The sequence below is a fragment of the Opisthocomus hoazin genome, chromosome 3 (assembly GCF_030867145.1).
Source record: "Opisthocomus hoazin isolate bOpiHoa1 chromosome 3, bOpiHoa1.hap1, whole genome shotgun sequence".
In the NCBI taxonomy this organism is placed as follows: domain Eukaryota; kingdom Metazoa; phylum Chordata; class Aves; order Opisthocomiformes; family Opisthocomidae; genus Opisthocomus; species Opisthocomus hoazin.
In genome coordinates this window covers 107,856,228-107,878,611 of record NC_134416.1, presented here as the reverse complement: position 1 = coordinate 107,878,611, position 22,384 = coordinate 107,856,228, and the positions used below count along the sequence as shown (strand labels likewise).

General features: G+C 44.3%; 1 protein-coding gene across 7 annotated transcripts in view; it reads left to right on the top strand.

Annotated features, from left to right (window-relative positions):
• Positions 1 to 22,384, top strand: part of DUSP22 (dual specificity phosphatase 22) — a 46,639-nt gene that overhangs the window by 11,681 nt on the left and 12,574 nt on the right. For 5 of the 7 annotated variants that reach the window (XM_075417183.1, XM_075417189.1, XM_075417188.1 and 2 more), the window contains 2 exons: positions 5,877 to 5,959; positions 21,282 to 21,331. In XM_075417183.1, coding sequence (XP_075273298.1) covers positions 5,877 to 5,959; positions 21,282 to 21,331 — 133 coding nt within the window. The remainder of the gene's footprint in view (positions 1 to 5,876; positions 5,960 to 21,281; positions 21,332 to 22,384) is intronic. The other 2 variants (XM_075417187.1, XM_075417186.1) reach the window with 1 other exon arrangement.

The window sequence follows — 22,384 nt, the reverse complement described above, 5'->3', positions numbered from 1 at the left end:
CATCGCTCTGAGCTGCCCCGTGGAGCAGAGCCTCCCCTCCTTTCTCTGGTGACTCTTCAGGGAGCTCAGGCAGGCTGGGTTTCTGTACCTAGCTGGTGGAAGCACCATTCTGTGTGCACTCCCGTCTCCCTGCCGCGTGGGAGACCTCTGGGGACGCGGACGGACTGGGAAGAGCCGCGGTTGTTCCGGATGGGTGCCTTCCTCCTGAGAGAAAGCAGGTGTTAGAGGGTCTGAAACGCTGTAGCCCTGGAGGGCCGTTGCCTGGGGAAGGCATTCAGCGATTGTTCCGGCTGGGGGATTGTTATTCGATATTCACCAATATTTCTACTTTCTGTACAGCGTTTCTTACTGTCTTTTTAGACCTGATCAACTTAAAAACAGTCCATGACAGAGGAAGTGCAAACTCCTCCTTGTTTGACTGGGAGCTGAGGCGCAGGAAAAACTTGTAAAATAAATCTGTGGCAGAAGTGGGAGTTAAGCTTGCTGCTACTGGTTTGTGTACTGCTGCACAAACCTTTAGGGACACAGAATGAGACGGGGTGTTGTATCCACCTTAGGGGCTTTAGGGTAGAAAGTCTGTCGTCCTGATTATGGAAAGCACTGAAGTACCTGCTGAAATCCCACAAAGCCCACACAACCTGAGTGTGTTCTCTGGAAAACCCTCCTGAAAAAGGCATGTGCTGAAGTGCTTGTTATCTTGTAAGATCAATAAGCACAATTCTACTCATCAGTAGTAGCACATTAAAGCTGTGGTAAGTTCCTGAGTATATTTGAGATTACACAGCTAGAGGGCAGAAAAATTCAAGAAGAACCACCGATGTCCATACAAAATACCAAGACTGAGTTTGGTCTGAAAGCCCAGAAGGAAACAGAGCTCTCGGACTTCTTCAGTGAAAATTAATGGGGAGTTTTTTCTTTGCAAGCTGAAGGGTGGGAGGCTGGAAGAGAAAAATGAGGGAAGGGAAAGAAGATGTTAACTCTTCTTCCTGCCTCTCGTTTTGGGGGGAATTTTGTTCCAGTTGTACCTCACAGATGAAATTCAGTCCTCTCAGAAGTCAAAGAATTTGTTGTGGGATTACATGCCCACGTGTCTTCTGCACTGGAAACGTGATGTCCTTCAAAAGGCACCTGTGCTCACGATGAAAATAGGTGCTTTGTTCCTGAAGAGACTGATACAACACGGCTTTTTAGCCTTTGCACAAATAGAGAAAATACGACGACTTCTGATACAAGGTTCTAAACGAGTGCTTGTCTGGTTCCAAACCGAAAGGTGTAGTGGTAGCGAGCACCAGAGACTCAAGGGTGTTTCTACCTTGAATATTAAAGAGCTTGTGTCCTTCCTTGCTTTTAATCATATTTGGAAGATTCAAGTTTTTCCAATGGAATATTTGGGGTTTTTTTGATTTGAAGGGGAAAGCCATAATATGAGGTCTAATTCCCCCCAAAGAGTCCAGCGTTGCTGTGGATGAGCTGGAGAGTCTTGGGAAAGTTTCTGCGCTTCCCATTACGAAGTGTGTAACCAGGCAGTGCCCACCAAGTGGTTCTGCTGTGTTCTAGATCCAATTAACTCCTGCTATCAGCTGCATAAATTTTGGAGGGGGAAAAGTTCCCTTTTCTAAGGCTTTATTCCAGGTGCTGAGGACAGGAGAGGATGAAGATACCATGCGCTTTTTCAGGTTCATCTTTTGAAGGAAGACATTTTATAGGTACTCTCATTAAACAGAGTACTGGACCCTTTTCCCTGCCTTTCTCACTCCCCCAAAAGGTCCTTCTGAGAGGCTGGGACAAAAGATGTGTTAAAACAGGAGACGTGGAGGCTTTGTTCATGTGCTTAGTTTCTGTGTGTGTCTGTGTGAGTGTGGATCACTGGGCTCTGGAGCAAAGCTCTCCTGACGGGAGCCCATTTGAAGGGGTAACTCTTGTTGCTCTGAACCACTGGAGAGGAGGTTCTCCTTTAGGTGCCTATCTCTAGTTCTCTCCAAAGCAGAAAATAAAGTGTAGAAAAAAAAGTTTCTTCATTTAAAAGAAGTAAATAAATCTGGTGATGGTGAAACTGTAGGCTCGATACATCTGCAGAGTGAGACTTAATACTGTTGTACGTACTGGGCTGACTTGCGTGCTCTAAGCACTTACCTTCATTTTGTACACATAACCTAAAATTTTGTGCTGAAAACTTGATACTTACTAGCTTACTGTGTTACAGGAGCATGTCTGTCTTTTCAGACTAACAACGAAGTCTGAAATGTGGGCTTTGGAGGAGGAAGAAGGGAGGATGTCTTTAGTATGGGATAGCTGGCTAATAGGAAGAAAGGTGGCAAAATGAAAATGAACTTAAACTAATCTCGCTTATTTTGTGGAGACGTTTAATCTTCTAAATTCACAGGTGAGTTGCAGTTAAATGGTGCAGATCCAGGCCCATCTCACTGTAATGCTTTTTTTTCCCCTGTTCTTGTCAGGATGCTTCTGTATTTTGTTGGTAGCAGCAGAGGTAGAGAAGACTTTATAGCCTTTTCTTCCCATCTAACGCCACAAAGGGAGAAATCTTTATTCCTCACCTTGCATGTCTGTAAACACTGAAGTAAGAGAGAATGGTTGTGTGTACATTTGAGACTTCGTCACCCCAGTATCGGAGTCCTTCAATCTTAGTAGTCTTAGTCTGTGTCTTAGTAGGAGTGGTTGGACCAGTATCATCTCCCTTTTGCATGTGAGGGGTGGAAGCATGATATGCTGGGTGACTTGCTCCCCAGCCACACAGTAAGGCTTCCCAGAGCTGCAGGGTAACAAATTCTGGCACCCCCAGCCCATTTTGATGACTTTGCCATTGATTTTGTAATTGGTGTTTGCAGCTTTCTGCATAGGAGTAGGGGTTAAGCTAGGAGTCATAGGATGAAACTGAGGGAAGAGAAGCTAAATATGGGTGTGGGAGGGAGAGAGGAGGACTTCTCCAGCGTGAATTGTGTCCTGTTGTGTGAGGAGAGAGATTCCTGAAGGCTTAACTCAGAAGTCCACATCAGCTGAGAAGTGTTTCACTGTATGGCACAGCAGATTAGGCAACCTACTGTGGAGAATACCACCAGGTATTGAGGCACCCTTTAAGGATGCACAAGATGGACTCTGGTGGGCTGCTCTCGTCTTCAAGTTTAGAAATAGGGAGTTTTGCGCTGTGATTTCAGAGTGGGAGCCTGCCTGTGGCTGTACAGCACTGTGCTGCAGTAAAGACGTTAGAACTGCTGTGGTAGCAGTGATTTCTCTGGCTTTTGGTGGTCCTTTACATTACCCATTAATTTTTCTGTAATTTAGGGTATGAGACTGAGTGATGGAACATCTCATTTGTGCTGCTATTTAAGTAGCTTTGTCTGTAGAGACTTATGGCAGGTGCCAGGGGAACCAGGGGAATTTCCCCTCTGTCAACTGTTTAAAGTTTAGATCCAGATGATACAGTCATTGGGTGGGAAACTTTTTCTCCTCTAGTTTTGTGATTTAAATGGTTGTTTCCTAAATATATTGAGGACCTGCTGGTTACCCTGCGGCGTAGGTCTGGGACACCCATTTCCAGCTTGTTTCTAGGAATATCTGGAATCTCACTGTCTTACTGTATAGTTTTGATTTGTTGAAATTCCTTTAGACTAAGTCCTTGGTTAACTGAAGAACTAAAACCTTTCAGTCCTTTTGAGTTGTACTGTGTCTGTTAGGCCTTTCAGACTGGTTCAAAGCAGTCAACTTGTAATTTGGATCATATCTCCTTGCACAGCTGCTTGCCTTGTGTGGCAAGCCATTTCTTACCACGTGGGTTGTCCTGATAATTAGAGGTTGGGGTCTGGTTGTGCTGGGTATATATTAACACTGTAGGTTCCAGCCAGCAGTCTCTGAAATCTGCCTTTAGCCTCTGGAGAACAGAAAGCAGTGATTTTTAGGGACGCTTAGGCTGGCTTCTGGGCTTCCGAACCTTTGCCTGCTTAGGTGATCTCTGAGGAATCACAGAATGACAGCATGGTCAGGCTTAGAAGGGACCTCTGGGGGTCACCCAGCCCAACCCCCTGCCCAAGCAGGGTCACCCAGAGCAGGCTGCACAGGACCTTGTCCAGGCGGGGCTGGAATATCTCCAGAGAAGGAGACTCCACAGCCCCTCTGGGCAGCCTGGGTCAGGGCTCCGTCACCCTCAGAGGGAAGAAGTTCTTCCTTGGGTTCAGCTGGAGCTTCCTCTGCTTCAGTTTGTGCCCGTTGCCCCTTGTCCTGTCGCTGGGCACCACTGGAAAGAGTCTGGCCCCATCCTCCTGACCCCCACCCTGCAGATATTTATAAGCATTTATAAGGTCCACCCCAGAATCAAGACTGTCCTATAAACTGTTAATAAATCTGAAGGTCTGGTGGATTAGAAGACCTCTCCTGGCAGACATCAGTGTTTCTTCTTTGAAGTGCTCACTCTGAGACTTTTAGGAAATTTGAATTGTTCTGTGAAGCTAGGCCTTAATTCTGTTTCAGACTGAATTTATGTTAATTCTCTCCTGAAGGATTAGGCACCTGTGCTGATCGTGCAGGCTTGACCAGTAGCAAGTGAAATCAATGCAGTTTTGACTCTTCTCTCTATTTTATTAGCCTTGGAGAAGCTTTCATAATTGGATTAAGTTTAAATTTTATTGCCTGTTATTGTGCTCACATGGATCTTCTCTATGGGGCAGTATAATTAAATGTCCAATTCCTCTTTGTGGTGTAAAAAAGGCATCGAAACTTTATCGTAGGGTGGAATAAGATGAAGCAAGAGATGTTAATTGAACTCTTGCACGTACATAAAGACTGTACAGGTGATGCTATTGTTATTTTTGTACCTAGAGAGAGCCGGTTTGAAACCTTTGTGGTCAGTGCTCTTTTTCTGTGTGCAGCCAGGCTGCTGTGAGCAGCTTGTATGGGCAGATTTGGAAGGCAGGTGTTCGCATCACGAAACCACTGCTGCAATTGCCATGGTGTGCTGTGCCATCCTCCTGCGAAAAGGTCAAAAGTAAATGGACGCAAACTAACTTTTTTTACCTGTATTAGTGGTTCTGCAAGGTCATTTTCTGGCATGCTAATGGTTTAGAATGGGAGAAGTTGCTCACTGATGACAGATAATCTATTTTACCTTATTTCTTATAGAAAAAAACCCTATGCTTTCGCAATATCTAGCATCAAATTTTCAGTGGCCCCAGTTTGCTTTCCAGGTTTGAGTGTTTGAAAGCCCTTTGTTACAGGTCTAGGAACCACCTTTTCACAAGTGCAGCTCCTTGCTGTAGCATTTTGCTTTTTCATACATTTGATGTCTGTATCGTCTCTCTCTCTCTCCAGACTTAAAATGATGGTATGTATTGGCTAAATGCATATTTTTCCCTGCTAGTCCACAGGAAGGAAGGATCTAATTCTTGTTTTTAATACCTCAATTTGGGTGATACAGTAGGCTTCACTTCTCGGAGCTGGATATCACAAGGTCTATCTCCTTAGTGAAAATATATCTCCTGAAGGGACATTTGTGGGTAGAGAGGAGGTAGGCTATTTCTTGTACAGCTCTGACTGCTTGTTCAGATGGCCATCACCTGCACACAGGCGTACACAGACTTACATCTCAGATGCAAAATACGTGAAACTTCTGACTCAAGAACACATTCCTGAGTCACTTAAGCTTGTTCTTTATATAGTATATAATTTGTTTTGGAGTTAGAGGTGTGTCTTCCCGTTACCCACTCTGGTGATGGTGCTCTAGAACAGCTGCATTTGGGGTTTTGCTTTACTTCATGAAGCTTCAAAAAGAAATGTACCAATGATAAGTGATTTTCAGCATGCACAAGGGGGAGTGGGCTATTTCAAGAGATTAAAGAAATTCTCTTGCTTTTTTCCCTTTGTCACAGATGCCCGAGATGTAGAGCAATTGAGTAAGAATAACATTACGCACATTCTTTCAATCCACGACAGTGCCCGCCCTATGCTCGAGGTAAGAGGTGGGGGGGACTCCATGGTAAATCCTTACTTTCCAGCTGACCGTTATAGTCACCTTGGGGTCAGTTTCTTGTCTGGTGCAACTGCTGTTTTGAGGCTGATTTTCTAGTGGAAGTGTTTGACAGCTGTAGGTTTGGGATCCAGTCACAGATTTTGTTGTTACTGCTGTTTTAACAACAAGAAAAACGGAGAGACAATTACAGTGTCAATCAATATAACACAATAATGGGATTGTGTTATTAATTTCATCGTAAAGGTAAGTTTCCTGCTGTGTGGAGTTCAAGCATCACATACCCAACGACATTCCTTCTCCCCCTTCCCCGCTACCAGCCCTCCTTTGTACTTGAATCTTTATAGCAAATGGTTGTGTAAGAGGTTTGCAGTCCTTTTTCTGTGTAAAATAGCCTTATTTAGGCTTGGGGTGTGGGAGGAAACAGTGCTCCCTCATCTAATACATCTGATATAGCAGAGCATCTGTAGGTCTCCAGCGCTTTAACACGAAGTATTATTCCCCATTTTACTGAATGAAGAGCTGAAATGTCTTGACTTGCTGTGTCATCTTGAGTAGGGAAAGAGCTGGGATCAGGCTTCGAGTCTCCTGTGCTGAGCTATAGTGCTTTCTTCTTTATGCCAGTTTACACTGGAAGGAGGGAAGTTTGGCTGGACTTTACTACACCTTAAGATCCCGCTATTTGATATATGTTGGGAACTCTTGTCCCCTTAAACTTGTTTGTTCTTTTACTGCATTCCACCTTTCATGAAATATGGCAAAATAGTGGGTAGGGCAGTTGCTGATGTTGCCCCTCAGGTGCTGCTGGGAATCTCTGCTTTTCATTCTCTTCATGTAAAAAGTCTTTATTGAATTCAGTCTTTAAACTACAGAATTTCCCTCTCTCCCAGGAAAGTAGGGTGAACAAAAGGGGTCTCTAGTATGTCACGATTAAAACCAAGATCAAGTTAATGGTGAGTTCAGGGTTGACCTTGAACTGAGAAGTGTGCTGAAGCAGAGCTTGAGCTGTTGGACTTTATTGTACTGTCCGTTTGGCTTCTGTTGTGCCTGATGCTTGCTGAGTCTGAAACATACTGAATTTCAAGCCTGCCCTTGGCTGAAGGGAGAAGCAGTTGTACTGTGTAAGGGAGATGTAATGTTTCCTTTAGCGTTCTGTTTGCTGCAATGAATAGAAGCTTGCTTTGTTTTTTCATCCTGATTAGAAAAGTAGGAAGACTAATTATGGCACAGATCAGCTGCAGCCTCAGGCCAGTGTTTCTTGTGGTGGTGGTAGTTTTGGCAGCCCACACGCCACCTCCTTGCTTGTGGTGGTGCATCTGTTTGTGGGGCTGCAGGGTAAATAGATCTGAGAGCTTTTGTGGGTTAACTATAACCAAGTCACCATTTGTTCTTCTAGCTACCCCCACAAAAGACAAGAAGGATTATATTTACCCAGATCTGTTCAAATCTGGTTTGCAGTAGTGTCTCAGAAGTTACAATGGTGTGGGAACAGTAGTGGCTGGTTGAGGATGGTCTTGCTTTATTTACCCCTGCATCTAAAAGAAATGTTTCTCCCACTATGCCTTCCATTTTCTCAGCATCCACTATACTCTTTTATGTGCTGGTGATCTGGGAAACAACTGTTAAAAGTTTTCTCCTGATTATTAATTACTTTGTCATTCATGGTCTTACTGCGTTGCTTGTTCACAAATAAATGCTCAGTTTAGGAACAAGGGCCTAGAAAACATCTGTTAGGTTATGTTACTTCCGTTGTTATTTACACAAGCTGTAAACAAACCTCCTTAGAACCGGGCCAAGATGTATCCACACTGCGCTTGGGCCTTGTTCTGAAGTCCACTGAGGTCAAATGGGGATTCTAGAATTTATTTTCCCGAAGCTGCGTCAAGGGAGGTTTAGACTGGGTATTGGGAAAAGTTCCTTTACTGACAGAGTGGTCAGGCATTGGAACGGGCTGCCCAGAGAAGTGGTGGAGTCACCGTCCCTGGAGGGGTTCAAAACATGTGTAGATGTGGCACTGTGGGATATGGTTTATTAGACGTGGTGGTCTTGGGGTGACGGTTGGGCTTGATGATCTTAGAGGTCTTTTCCAACCTATGATTCTATGATCTCCCTCTTCCCCTTTCCAAGAGTGAAATCTGGGAGAGAAAGTAAGGGCTTACGTTCATGTTCAGAAATCTGTCTGATGTTATTCAGACCTTTAAACATGGAATTGCAGTGGTATGAGAAGCTTTGTTTTCCTAAGATTCCCTGTTTTCTGTGCGTGTATTTATGTGAATGTTGATCAACTGTACAGAGCTGCCTTTTCTTGGACTGCAGTAGTTGCGCTTGTCTTTTACTAACAGTATTTTATCTCAAGTATTTCCTAGTCAACCTATAGGAAATGCTACAAATTTTTCATTAAACAAAGCTTTCTGTGCAAGCCATGGAAGGTAAGTGGGTTTGGATATCAAAAACCCAACAGTGCTGTAGTAACACGTTGTCAAAGAGAATTTGGCCTTTTTTGGCTGTCTGTGGAACAAATGAATATGGATGCATGCCTTAGCTCTCAAAGAGGTGGCAAATTACCTATGCCTTGCTTGTCATATTTTGAAGTTTCAGTAATGACTGTTTTGATGCAAGAATACTTCTGATACAGTACTCACAGCTGATAGCGGTGGGCAGAGAATGAGAATTGCTAACTTGGCTTCACTGTCTGTACTCATGAATGCAATACTCAAGAAATAAATGCAAGCATCAGTGTATGTGCCGAACACCAACTTGCTGCAGATTGTAAAATTATTTTCCATTTTAGCAACTTACAGCATTGCCCCTCTCTGGGATGTTACAGACCATTTTTACTTGATTGTGTTTAAAGTATTCACGGTACCTTTTAAAAAGTATGCTTTCCTCTGTGCTTTGTGTACTGCAGTATTTGGATAGCTTACCAACTTACTAGAAAATGATTGAAGAGTTTCACAAAAAAATATGTGTTGTATCGGTTTGGGTTTCATAGTGTGTGCCTGTTGAGAAGTAACCTAAAAAAAGAGAACGTTTTGTTACTGAAATTCGGTTTCAGATGTTATCTCAGTGATGATTTAGAGACCGTCATGGATGTCTGGGTGGCTCATAATCAAATTTTGGCCCTAGGAAGTTATTGCATACTTTCATGCTGGAATAACTGGGAAAAGTAGGTTTAAAAATCAATTGGATTCTAAGACTTTTTATACTTTTAGAGATTGACAGCCTGCGTTAAGTACAAGACAGAAATGTTTTGTAAGGCTTCAAGTGATTTAGACTGCAAGGAATTTGCCAAAATCTGGCCTGAACTGTATTGCAAAATTGCCTCTTAGTTCTTTTTGTATAAACTGTTTCAAGGAAATCTGTCCTCTAATAAAACCGAGCCTGAAATGAATTTATATTTAGAGAGCATCCTAAGGCTATTACTCCAATGAAGTACACCATTGTTATACAGGATCATAACCACTTAGGTAAGCATTTTGTAGTTTAAAGATGCACATTTATAACTCCATCAGAAAAAAACTACAGGTAGCTGGTGGCATGTCCAAGAGAAAGGACCGCGTGCCACGTGGAACGAGGTTTGTTGTTGCAGATGCACAGAAGTCACCCCCGAGTAAGAGCAGTGTCCGACAGCACCGTGTGTGTTCCCGCAGAGGCATGGAGGTGATAGCCCTGGTGAATCAAGTTGGCTCCTCCAGAGCACGTTGGACAGCTGCTCATGTAACACTCACAGATGTTTTATAAATCCACACAAAAGCCATACACAGAGAAGAATAATTAGGTTTCTTGCCACCTGCTTTGTAATCTGTTTCTCAGCTAGTTCAGGTTTTAAAATCTCTGTGCAGAATGTGAGAGATGCTGAAAGGCAGATGAGGAAGCAGATATCTCTCTGTGCTTTAAGTAATAGCATACCTGGCAGTGACTTTGTCAGAGCTCTTGGTACAACTCGCTTTGTAACGCTAGGACAAATAGCTACTGGGGCTGGAGACCAGAAGGTCTGACTGTTGTGATACTCGTATATCCCTACCAAGCTGGTGCTGTTGGTCAGAACCCACAGAGAAGGTGGAAGCGCTTTTAGCTAATCCTGAGCAATTCCTCCCCCTGTTACTTCAAAGGATGCCAGCTGGGTGTTACTCTGCTGCGTTAGATCTGGAGTCTGGCAAGTTTTGTGCCGGTTGACCTCAGTGAAGGAGGTAAAGGCAAATCTTGTTTATCTGGCCTACAAGAATCTGGTTGCAGGTCAATCGAAGCGAAGAGTGTTTCTCTGTGGATTTTCCAGGTGTCTGACCCGGTTCTGGGGGATGTTACGTGGAGACGAACGTGGGCCCAGACCAGAGAGGATGTTGGTGTGGGTTGTACAGCTGCTTGATAACAGCTGCATCCCATTCTAGGAAGTGTGTGCTGTGGTGGACAGTTATGTCCAAGCAGCTGAACTTCCAGCATCCTTAATCCTCCCTCTTGCCCTTCCCTCCCTGTCCTGCCCAACCGCATACATGCCCGGACCCTCGCTTAGATACTGCCAAAAGCAAGAATGCTTCCTCCAGTGCCCCGGGCAGCACGAGTGCTGGGGGAGGAAGGGGTGCTGGAAGGTCCTCTGGTCGGACAGTCATTCCGGCCCTGTCCCAGAGAGATGCCATCCACAGAGAGAGGCAGGGATGGTCTGATGACAGCCCGTGGGTCCCCGTGCGGAGGACCCACCTTGGAGAGCAGTGGGATGTGCACTGCAGATGAACGACGTCGCGCAGATTCAGACTGGAAGTAAGCAAGGCTTCAGCCCTGGGGGTAAGTAATTGCTGGAATACGTTGCCAGAGGCAGCAGTGGATTTTCTTACATGCTCCATTTCTGTGTGGAATTTGACTGGAGTAAGGCTGGGTTACAGAGGTCTCTGAGCTTTGCATTCTGCAGTCCTTGGTCTGCCCAAGATGCTCTGAGGTGCCGCTCGTGGTGACTGCTGTGTGCGCTGCAGACGCCTGTCCGGCAGCTCAGAAATGGACTGAAGCCGCCAGCATCTCTCACACGCCCCGCCACACGTCGGTGTGTTACTAGTCACTTTGCTGTTCCTCTTCACCTGCACCAGGGGTTTGATCTGGTAAAGGTGTGAATCCTGTTCCCGGTCGCCCGTGGTTGTGGAGTCCTTTGGCGTTAATTTATTTATTTATAGCGTTATCGTTGGCAGACTGACCACTGCTGCATCGCAGCAAGCTCTGTGCGCTGCTCTCAGCTCAGAGACGTCGCAGCGGTCACAGTGACGCGGATCTTCATCAGCTCGAGTTCACCTGGGCGTTCCCGCACCGCCCGCTGCCACAAGAGCTTTCCCTTGGTCCCTGCGTTGATGAGAGACTGCACGGAGGAGGCGTTCGCGTGTGCGCTGCTTCTGTGCGCGTGTCGCTTTTCCTCCTTCGTTTTCTGTCGCTACGGAATGCTTGTTTTGTTTTTACTTTTAGTGTGGAATTTTTTTCAGATGAGGAAAGAGTATATCAGTACAGGTGATAGTTTCGGTTAAAGTCATTTTGGATGAAGAGTAAGTGAAATCCCAATGAGACATGCCCAGTTTGGGGGGTTGGGGCTGTTGTCGTCTCTCTCTGCTCGGTACCAACGCTGTCGGAAGTTTGAGGCATCTCCGTGTCCCGTGAGGAGCCGGTCTGTGTCCCTGTGGTACTCGTGTACCAGATGGTTCTGTTTCCAGTCTTACTATTTACAGGGCTTCTTCTCCAAACAAAAAGAGTGATCTTAAAGCACTATATGGAATTTTTTGAATGTTGCAATAATGTCTTCTGGTTGCTGAGAAAATACTCTGTGATGCCTGCAAAGCATTTTCTCTTCTTTTTCTCTAAGTTTCTTGAAATATTAGCTTTATAGGTTATGGTTTTTTCCCCCCTCATTCTGCATAGTTAAGTAGAGCACTTGCAGAGGACAGTTATTCTTTTTTTCTTTGTACTCTGATGCCATTAATAATGTCATCTTAATCTGGTACATGCTATCTCTAGAGCAGTGGTCTTCCTCCCCTTTTCCCTGAATTGATGACTACCTAAAGAAGTGTGGATATGGTAGGTGGGTGGAGGGCTGGGGGAGGTAGAGAAGAGCTAATTGCTGACTGAGCATCTTTTTTGTCCAGTTTGTTAGCTTGTGCAGCCAGCACAACAGGCCTGGTCATCTTATAAAGAATTTTAGATTTATTTTTTTTTTTCCTTGCAAATTTTAAAATTTTAATCAGAGTAGAAATAGGGTTTCAAATACTCAGTATCTGAGAAGCTGAACTGGAAGGATAGAGCGCAGTTAAAAAAAATCTGCGCTGATATTTTAGAACAATCTTTCAGACTCCCTGAGTAAAGAGTCAAATGCATTAATAGCATGCAGGCAACAATAAGATGCTGTAACTGGAGCAGAATCAGTAAGTGTGAGGAATAGGAGTTGTAGAAAAATAAGGACGCTACGGAGGAGCTGTATAACTTCTCTGCACCAGTGTTATCTCCGCTGAATGCTCTGATATACCTGTTTTATAAGGTGTTAAGGATGAGAAAGTTACAGCTGAGGAAATCACAGGAGGAAGTGCTGCATCAAGTTTATGAATTAAAAAAAAAAAAAAGCATATGACTGGCTGGTGTATCCAGGCCTCTGGAGGAGGGCGACGAGCTGAAGGACAGAACGCCTGACAGAACCTGAGAAACGTGTCGCAGGTCGCGTGGCCGCAGCCTGCGGACCTAGTGCAGGGACCGCCTTCGTATCGGCTGGAATCTCGGGTCGCGTTGTTGAAGCCTGGCTGGATGTTGTAAATCTGAATGCAGTTGTAGCTAGGCAGGATGGTCTTGCCTGTTTACAGGTGGTCTTTAGACTGTACATGTGCAGATTTTTAGAAAAGGAAAGCAAACTAAGCTATAGAGGAACTGAACTGGCAGCTCGGGCACAATGCATAGTTTGTGGGTAGTATTTTTGCAGGTATTTTGTTTTTTGCTATAGAAACCTATCATATCTGCCGCCAGCACTGAATGTGATGAAGTTTACTATGGAGGAGCTTATGCTGAGGCTTTGAAGGGGAATAGCCTCATCTCTTTTTAGTTTTCTTTTTCTTGCTTTCTCTCACTAGTTTGTGGAAACGGCTTTCTTTCTCTCAGGGTTGCACATTCTGGACTGACTTCATCTGGGGGTTGTGTGTGTATAACAGGGATTACCCTGTGCTAAAACAAAAGAAAAAAATCCCGTGTCGTGCCCCCAGCTCCCCCAGCTGAGAACTCTGGGAGTGCCGAAAGCTGCCTTAGTGCTTTCGGCTTTGGAAGGAAGGAATACCCTCACGCAGACACCAGTCCAGAAAACTTGTGTCTGTGCTCAAAAGCAGATCACTGCTCCACACGAAATAACTAAATAGGGAAATACTGGGAAGCCAGTGAGCCCTGCTTTTTTTTTTTTTTTAATAAAAAGCCTGTGCTAATTCTGGACAGATGCTGCTCAGCAAGCGAGAACCACCAGTCTATTAGAACTGTGTGGCAGTGTTGGACAGCATACAGAAGGCTCAAGCCGTAGGAGGCCGTTCATATATGAAAATTGCATCGTAATGACACGGTGAGAGAAGTCCCTGCTGGGTATGGCTGGGCAGCACGTACTCTGCACAGACTCTGCTGCCTTTGGTATCCAGCCCAAAGGCTTGTGGGGACTGTTAAAGAGGGAGATGTCACAACAACCTGCAGAATCAGGATTGCTGATATCGTATCACAGGGTCATTGCTGTCATGTAAAGATCAGCTCTTCAAATTATTAATTTAGTCAAGTCAGACTGTTGCATCTATAGCAGTAAGCGCTTGTATCACCAGTGCTGGAAGCTGCCAGTTTTCAGCCTTTGTGCTGTCATCAAGAGGAAGCGTACAAGCGCTGCTTCTAAGAAAAATCTGAACTTTCTTCTATGATGTTTCACTGCCTTTTCATGGTAAGGGTTTCCCCTCATGAGATGTTTCAGAAGACCATGCTGAGCAAGATAGCTACCATTTTTCTTTCAGGTGTGGCGGCACCAGAAGATTCTCTCTAGTTTGAAGTAGTGCCCTGTCTGGCGTTGGCTCTGCTGGTGAAGTTGGGAGCTCTGACTAATTTTTCAAAAATGACTTTGGTAGCCAACTAAGAAGCCTCCAAGAGGTTTCCACAAAGCGGGTTTTAAAGCCTGTCAGGCCAGGCCTTCGTCACGAGGTGCCCTTGGCGGGGGCTGCTGTGGGGATGTGTGCAGTGAGTTTGCTGTTTGGATTGCTCGGCACGCGGTGTCGGGGGGAGCACGGCAGGGAGGAGAGGATGGGGACCCTTTGAAGCTCCCAGAGCGGAGCTGTTTGCACGGGGGGTGTTTAGGCCGGTAAATGCCTGGTGTTTCTCATCGCTTGGATAGAGCGTTGAGCAGAACAGAGCAGATGCTCTGACCCGTTCTGCGCTGAGGAGATGATGTGGAGAGCACATGAATCCATGTTTGTACCGTGAGCATATTCCAGCGGTGTCGCCGTCGTGTTCCAGCATTCCCTGAAGGACAGAGGCCGGTGGGATGTACTGGTTTGTTGCGGTACTCGGAGTTCCCCTCCAGGGTTCAGGGACCCAGCGTGGTAGGTAGTGCTCAGGAGTTGGGTATGCCCTGACATGCCTCGGGGCTCGACTACGTCATCTGGTCAAGGCAGACTAACAAAGTCCTTCCTCTGCATGCAGTATGCAGTCCTGTAAATATTCTTGGTGTGTCCTAAAGGAGGGAAACCACCATTTGGTATAAACTCATTAGTGTTTTCTTCCACTGTGCATTCCTTCAGAGGAGACGGGTTAGAACTGGAATTTAGGGTTAGAATTAGAAATAAGATGTGCAGCTCTGTGCAAGTAAAGTAAAATCCCTAGCTCTTCGATATTTCCCTCTTAAATTTGGAAAGGTGATACAGAGGAGAGATGGGGAAGGAGGGCTTTAGCAGACACTTGATGGTTGTGGTTGGCACATTCCAGCCTTAACGATACGGACTTTTCAGAAGTGTCAGAGACTCCTTCCTAAGAAAACCATGAACAAGCGTTGCAAAAAACCCCCATGACTCGTAAAAACTGTTGTATTATTAAAGATAACACAAACCAGATGTATAAGTTTTATTGCAGGAGCATCCCGCTTTCTGTTGTTCATATTCTTCATGTAATTTCAATTTCATTTATACTATTTTTCAAAACCAAACCCGAGTGTGTTGTTCAGTGAAGTCAATTAGTGGTTGTTTTTTGCTGGAATGCAAATGTATTTTCTGAGTCATTAATAAAATCGGCACCAATGGTGATTGCTACAGAAAGTAACTGAAAGGCCAAACAAACGGTTGAACGGTTTTCAGTTTAGCGGGTTCAGTTCGGTGCATTGCTGGACAAAACCCTTCAGAAGCTCTTGTTGGTTTGGCTTGAGGAAGCTTTGTGCCGGCTGTTTCCCACTTTAGCTTTTTTGCTGAAATGCCCCTAAACAAAAATAAGTCCTCCTGCCCTCATCTGTTGGTGTGACGACTCAAATTAACACATGGTTTTTGACTAACCTGAAAGAACTTGCCAGGTGCTGGAGGTTTGCTATTTGCATCTGGGTTCACAAATTTAAGTTGAGGGGTTTAGGTTTAAAAAAAATTTCTTGGAAGTCGTTGATGGTATCTTTACATAAATTTAAATAAAGAGGTTTAATGCCAAAAATACAATCCTGTTCTTTTTAACCTTCTTTTTTTTTTTTTTCCCCACAATCCCTTAGCTGCAGCCCCTGCCCTTGGAGAACAGAAATTTTGTAATTTGAGGTTCTTTCCCCCTCTCCTTGCCTTTTAACGTCTGAAGTTCTAGATTCAGATTTCCAGTGCTACTAGAACCTCAGAAATGTTGTATAAACAGCAGTGGTGGGGACAATGTTCTGAAGAACATCTGTAAAAGATGTTACTTGGAAACCCCACTGAACATGAAGTAATGAGTAGCATTGTCAGTCGTTTCTCTTACTCTCATGCATGCTGTTTTGCTAGAGAACCCAGTTTTATATAAAAATCACTGGACAGTTTTCCTTCACGGATAAACTGTATGTTAGTATGATTTAGGGTGTAATCAAACTGAGCATCATTCTTAATGGCTTCAGAACATCTTTGATCATTACACCCATATAACTGCTGCCTTCATCTCACCGTGCTGTTCTTTGCACCTTACCCTGTTCGGAGTCGAAATTATTCTTGTAATTATGCGATTTAATTTGTGCATGCTCTTTAGAGAGCCTATTCTCAGTCGTTGACCCGTTATCTGACATGTAGCACTTACAGCTGTGTCATTTTGCTACTGCAAAATTCTGCATGTCCTACTAAAAAAACCCAAATGCCAGTTTTTACAAGTTTAGTTAAAATGAAGCTGGCATTTTTAAAATAGATTATAGGTGAGTAGAATAGAAACAGAGCGTTCCTTAAGAAGCTGGACCGTTAGGTTTGCCGAGCACTTCATGAAATACTGGGTTTAGTAACAAAAATTTAATTATCTTTTTTAAAAGCTAATGATATTATGAAGGTGTTGTTCTATAGTCTTGCTGACTTTTCCAAATGTGAGATTACTCTTCAGTTTCCAATCTTAACAGATCGACCTCTAAAATCATTAGAAACTTGAAAATGACTGCAATTCCGTGAATACCTTATTAACTGTTTACAAAACCTCTGCAGATAGATGTGCCCGCCTAACCCTTTTTCTTTTCAATACCTCAATATTCACTGCAGCAGAACTGACTTAGTTCTAGAATCTGTGATGAAATTGTGCGAGTGTTGTCGTTGTTTCTCAAATAACAGTGAATTTTAGAAATTTTACTTAACTCTCGCTTGTTTCAACTTTGCCAATCTTGAAATCGGAATACTTGCTCTAGTTTTGTTAGCTCTCACTGTATCGGTTTAACTGTAGCATTTAGTTTCAGGGCCTAAGAGAGACAGAAATCTAGTTTTGGTGGTTACTCTGCTGAAACAGAAAACAGAAAAGTATATTATATTTTATTTTACTGATTTTTTTTGAGGTAATCCTAACAGGTGAACTACACCAAAAGAAATGGGAACGCTGCTTTTATTTGATGCGGGTATCAGTTGGGATCACGGTGTGAACAATAAGAAGTTTGGAGAAGCGTGCATGTGGGATGATGGTAGGGCGTTTGGTGGTGAAGGGCATTGATGGAGAAAGGAAAGTGAGCAATGATTTAAAAATCACAAGTCGAACGTAGCAGTGAATCGAGATGAGCAGAGGAAAGATGTGCTCAGCATCTCATTGACCTAGGAGCTTGGGTTTGAACACATTCCGTATGTATGGAGTGTTTTATTAACTGAGAACTTACATAACTTATGTTTAATTAGAAAGGCTGGATTGATCTGTGGAGAGATAAGGCATGACTTCAACAGCTGTCAGCTGAAGAAATGTTTGAATAACAATATATTAGAAGCAGTATTCAACAAATAAAGTGGATGTACTAGTTCATGTAGGATTTAAAACAATATTTCTCTCTTCATCAGTTTTTGTAATTGGAAGCTCTTGGCTTTGCTTTGAACAAAGACCATGTTTTGGGAGGAGTTAGCTACTTTGTGCCACCTGATTCAGCAGGTGTGTAGGTGAAAGCGGTGCAATAGCTGTTTTGAGTTGTTCTGTCCTTCCATGGAGTAATTTGAGAGAATTGTCATTCCTAGGGAGCAAAACAGAGTGAATTTAAAAATAAATAAAATTGACTTCCATAAGGTTGACATCAAATTTGTATTTTGTTTTTCCATCTTTATTAATATGCAATTTTGGTTCAACTTTGGCTATTGCATTTGCAACCAGATTCAAGTTTGTTTAATGGAACTGCAAACTAGATACTGATTTGGACCTTGTTGAATTTTTTTGCTAGGAGCTGGCCTGCTTGCCCCTACAACACTCTTGCTTCAGCTTGCTCTGTTTTAGTCAGTGTTGTAGGGACTGTTGCCTTATTACATCTTATGCTTTGCAGTTTCAGAGTGGCAAGCAAGCTGCTAGGTAGTAAGAGAGTGATGTCTGTCTCTCTGGCGTGCTAGTACCCCATCTGAAATGGTGTAGGTACTTATTGTTCGGTTGGCATAAACTGTTCTGCTTTGAGAGGTCCCTTTGGGACAGTTCTTAGATATTATCTGCAGGGTATGTGCACAGGAAGGACAGCAGTGTCTTGGGGCACAAATATACAAATAATATTATGATCCTGGGTAGTTTTTTTTGAAAAACAGTCACAGACAGCAGGGTTCAGTAATTAAGTATTGCCAATATGTTTTTATCAGTGTCTATCCAGCATATGTGAGGAAATGTTGGTTCCAGCACTCAGCAGATGAGTATCTATCTACACAGAAAATCCCTTGAAGTCTCATTTATGAATACCTGCCCCATACAATCTTGTGTCATTTTTGTATTTCAGGTATCCAGTTCTGATGAATGATATTTGATCCTATTATCATCATTGTTATTTCAACCAAGAGAAACAAAACTTGACGGTAGGGTGGGATCCCGAGGAGTTACCAACTCTGGCCAAACTGTGTTTGGGTCAAAGTCACTGAGAGTTTCACTGTTGATTTTTGTGGGAGTCAGGTTAGGTCACTGTACAGTACTTCTGAAATCCCACCTCTGACTATTTCTGAGTTGAGTGTGTGATTATTTCCTCCCAGGGAGGAGTCCATCACCACAGCCTTCCAAAAACACCGTACAAGTGACATGCATCGGTCAAAATACCGAATTCCAGTAACTTTAACCATCTCCTGTCTGAGAAGCTGTATGAACGAGGCCAACAGGCTGATGCTGAGCATTTGCAAGCACGGTAGTGAAAAGAGTGCTGTGGGCTTCACTGGAGGCTGTGAGCGCTGAAGACCTCCAGGATCGGGCTCTGGATGAGCCACTCGGTACCATGTGCGGTCTCTCAGGCCAGTTTCATGCTCGCTTGCGGTAGCGGGAACAAGCCAGCCATGACAAAAAAAGAACATTGTGGGTCTTAAACTGGTGCTGGTGCTACTTCTGCTTTTAAAGTGAACACGATCTGAAAGCCCCTCTGCACTCAGCCTGTGAAGAGCCCTCAGCATGTGCCACAGCCCGTGAAATCCGTGGGACAGCTTGCGTCAGTGCGTGCTGGAGGAGCGAACCTGCTGGCATACGGTGCGCTCCGGAGCCGACCCATCTCCTGCCTGCAGTCTTCTCCCTTTTTTTTCCCCTGGTGGTGCAGAGTTAGGGCATGGAGTTGTCTAGAGGTGCGGGGGAAAGAATAGCGTGTAAATTTACTTTCAGGTCACAGGGCCTCCTGCTACTGGAGTGACTCACTTGAAGTGATACTGGTGTCCGAGATAAGCCACTCGGATGCGTCATACAAGATGCTTATTATCGTAATTAATCTGTCACAATATAATTGCCATCCTTGGCTCAGCAGCCTATCAATGTGTGTATTACTGCCACGTCGTCTTTCTCAATGAGCGTATCTGCGCAAGCCGGCGTGGATCAGCTTATGGCTGCGGAGCCGTCCTGGTGTCCCACTTGAGGCATCCCTTCTCCTGGTGCAAGGCAGGAGAGGCTGTTTTGTTGGTGCCGTTGCCTCCAGCACCAAGCTGCTTTGGTTTGCAAGCTGACTTCGTTCTCATTCTGTCTCCTCAGCTGCATTTTGCCACGTAGCACTCACGCAAAATGCCACATGCTGTCACTGGCTCGGTGTTGTCCTGATGGTGCCTTCTCCCTCCTCGCTGCCACGTCTCCATCTCCATGCTTAGGACAGAGCCTTCGCCGCCCTGACTCTGCCGTCCCCAAACCAGAAGGCCACCGACGGCAGCGACTCTCCGCCGGCTGTGGCACGCTGGGGACGGCCTGTCAGAGCGAGGAAGTCTGGTAAAGCATGGAGGGGACAGGGCGGGCTCTCAGCTCTGCGTGGCTGTGAAGATGCTGGCTGAAGGGGTTCTGGTGGGCTCAGAAAATGGCTGGTGGTGAAGAGATGGGTTTGAGGTCCCACCGCATCCTTTCTGCCATAGTGGTGAGGTTCATGCGTCTTGCAGAGGATTAGGGTGATGGTGTGTCATGGTGCCGGGGGTCAGGACCTTGTATAAAAGGGATTGCTCTTTGGTGTAAGATGGCAAGTGAAGTAACAAAGTGTGTGTCGGGGAAATTAAAGAGGGGTTTCTGAGCTAGCAAAGCAAAGGTGGTGTTGGAGAAGATGCTGCCTCAGGTAGCTATCACAGTTGAGCAATGAAAACTCCCCAAAATTCCTCCCCGCCCGCCCCAGCTGTCAGATGAAATGCCTGGTAGATGCATGTTGTGTTCCACCTCATTGGCAAAGGATCTCTGATAGACAAATGTGTGACTTTCCATGTGTGTTGTTGAACGTGCAGGACTCTTACAGGCGTTTGCATTGTTACAGAAAGATAAACTAAGGTGCATTTTGTGGTGGACCTTTTGCTCTGAATCCTTGTCTTTACAAGTATCTGAAAAATTCATAACTCTCCATCTGAAAGAAGTCAAAAGACTTCCAGTGAATGATTTGGTTTTTGTGTGTCTGAGCTGCAACCTACAAGTTATATTCTTGGAAGTCCTATTTGAGAAGTTAGCTAAATATGCTTTCAGAAGCGTTCTTTTTCTTAACAGTTATAGGAGCAAAATAGGCTTTGAAAATAAAATGACAGTTAAAACGAGCGTTGGCAATGCAAAGCAGTAGTGTATGATTATAGTGTTGTTTTAAATATACCCAGTAACATTTTTAATGCATCAGCAATGGTTATCTAACTTCCCTAACTGATCTTGTAACTTATTATGGTAGCTGACTAAGTAAGTGGGGCTAACTTTGTGGAAGAAAAGTATGAGTTTTACAGTGGACCTTCTTGAAGTTTACGAAAAATAAAAACAAAACCTACGCCACAAACATATTTCTTATCTGAAATGCATTTTGTTTGGTTTATCAACCAGGTAAAGAAAAACGATTGCATGGGATCAAAAGAAATTGCTTATGACAATTTTAGGTTGTAGCATCTGTTCAGAGAAGGGGAAGGGCAGGAGAAAATGCAACTTAGTTTTACTAGAAATGTAAGAAGAGTGAGATTTTGAAAAAGACCTTTACACCTTTTTAGTAAAGATCCTTCTATTTTAAAAAGCTTGCTGGTGGGCCTTGGGATAAGCATGAGTAAGCTGTGTGCTGGTATCTTGGCAACAAAGCAGATGTGAAAACAGTGTTTTAAAATCTGGCTGCAGAGAGACGATCTCTTCATGCTGTGCCTTCCCCAAATTCAGTAAAACTGCACCAGCCTAGAGCGGGACTTGCGCAGTGGTAGATAAATATGTTTAACTTGGATATTTTCTTCTCACCCCTTTTTGCTTCTTTACACAGGGACTGAAGTATCTGTGCATTCCTGCTGCTGACTCACCCTCGCAGAACTTGTAAGTGTTCTTTAAAAATAAATCACAAAAGCCCAGAAATCCCTCAGTGTGGTGATGCCTGTATTACAGTGAGCTGAAAGGCCTGATTCTGATCACTCACAAGTATTACACAAATGTGGGTTTTAATCTGTTAAGAAAACACAGGAACACTTTATTCCCCTTTCGTTCAGACCCTGCTTTTTGTGTGTGAGGGTTTGTAGGAGGGTCAGTATGTAAACACTTCTTCATTTGTGGTCTTAAACTTGAGGAATTCCTTAATGACCCTGCTCCTAATGTAGCCCCAGTTTATTCTAGCCATTTTTTTTGTAAATCTTTTTGCTTGGCTGTTCTTTTTTTGTTAGCACTATCTCCAGCCACTAACAAGAATAATATATTTGAAAGAGGGCTGAAGCCTGCTGCCTCGAGGGTTGAAATAAATTCTTCACAGGGGACCTTCAAGATAATGTCCCAGTGTGCAAACTGCCCCTGCGACTATCTGCTCTGGAATTCCTGAGCCTGCCTTAGAAGGCCCCGCTGCTCTTAGTAGTAGGCACGGCGGGAGTTTCTGCGCTGCGGTGCCTCCTGCCTTGAGGATATGTGTACTGAAACCAGGGTGTCCCGGCCTCGCTCTGTCTCATCTCTGCTAACGTTCCTGAAACGCTGATTGACTCGCCCTTGGGCTTAATGATTTGAACCCTTGAGCACAGCGAGTCTTGATTCCGAAGAGAAATCAAAACACGTTTTGCAAGAGAACTTGGATGGTGACCAACTCTTTCTTCTCCAGCTCAGTGTTTGTGCTGGGGAGAGGTGAGGGGGGTTTCAGCCACATCCTGCTACCACGTTCTGTAGAGGAACAAGTAGCTGAGAGAGGCCTGGTGGGTACGGAAGGAAACGCAGCGCTGCTTTTCTCTCGCATCACAGCAATATTCCGGCTCACGCTTTCGGGGGATATTTTTAGAAGATGTGTTTCTGGTACCCTAGAAAGATTCCAGCATGGCATTTCATGTGTGGTGATTTGCCTTTTCATTCTGCATTTCTGTCATGATTTTAGGGGAAGGGGGGGAAAAAAAAAAA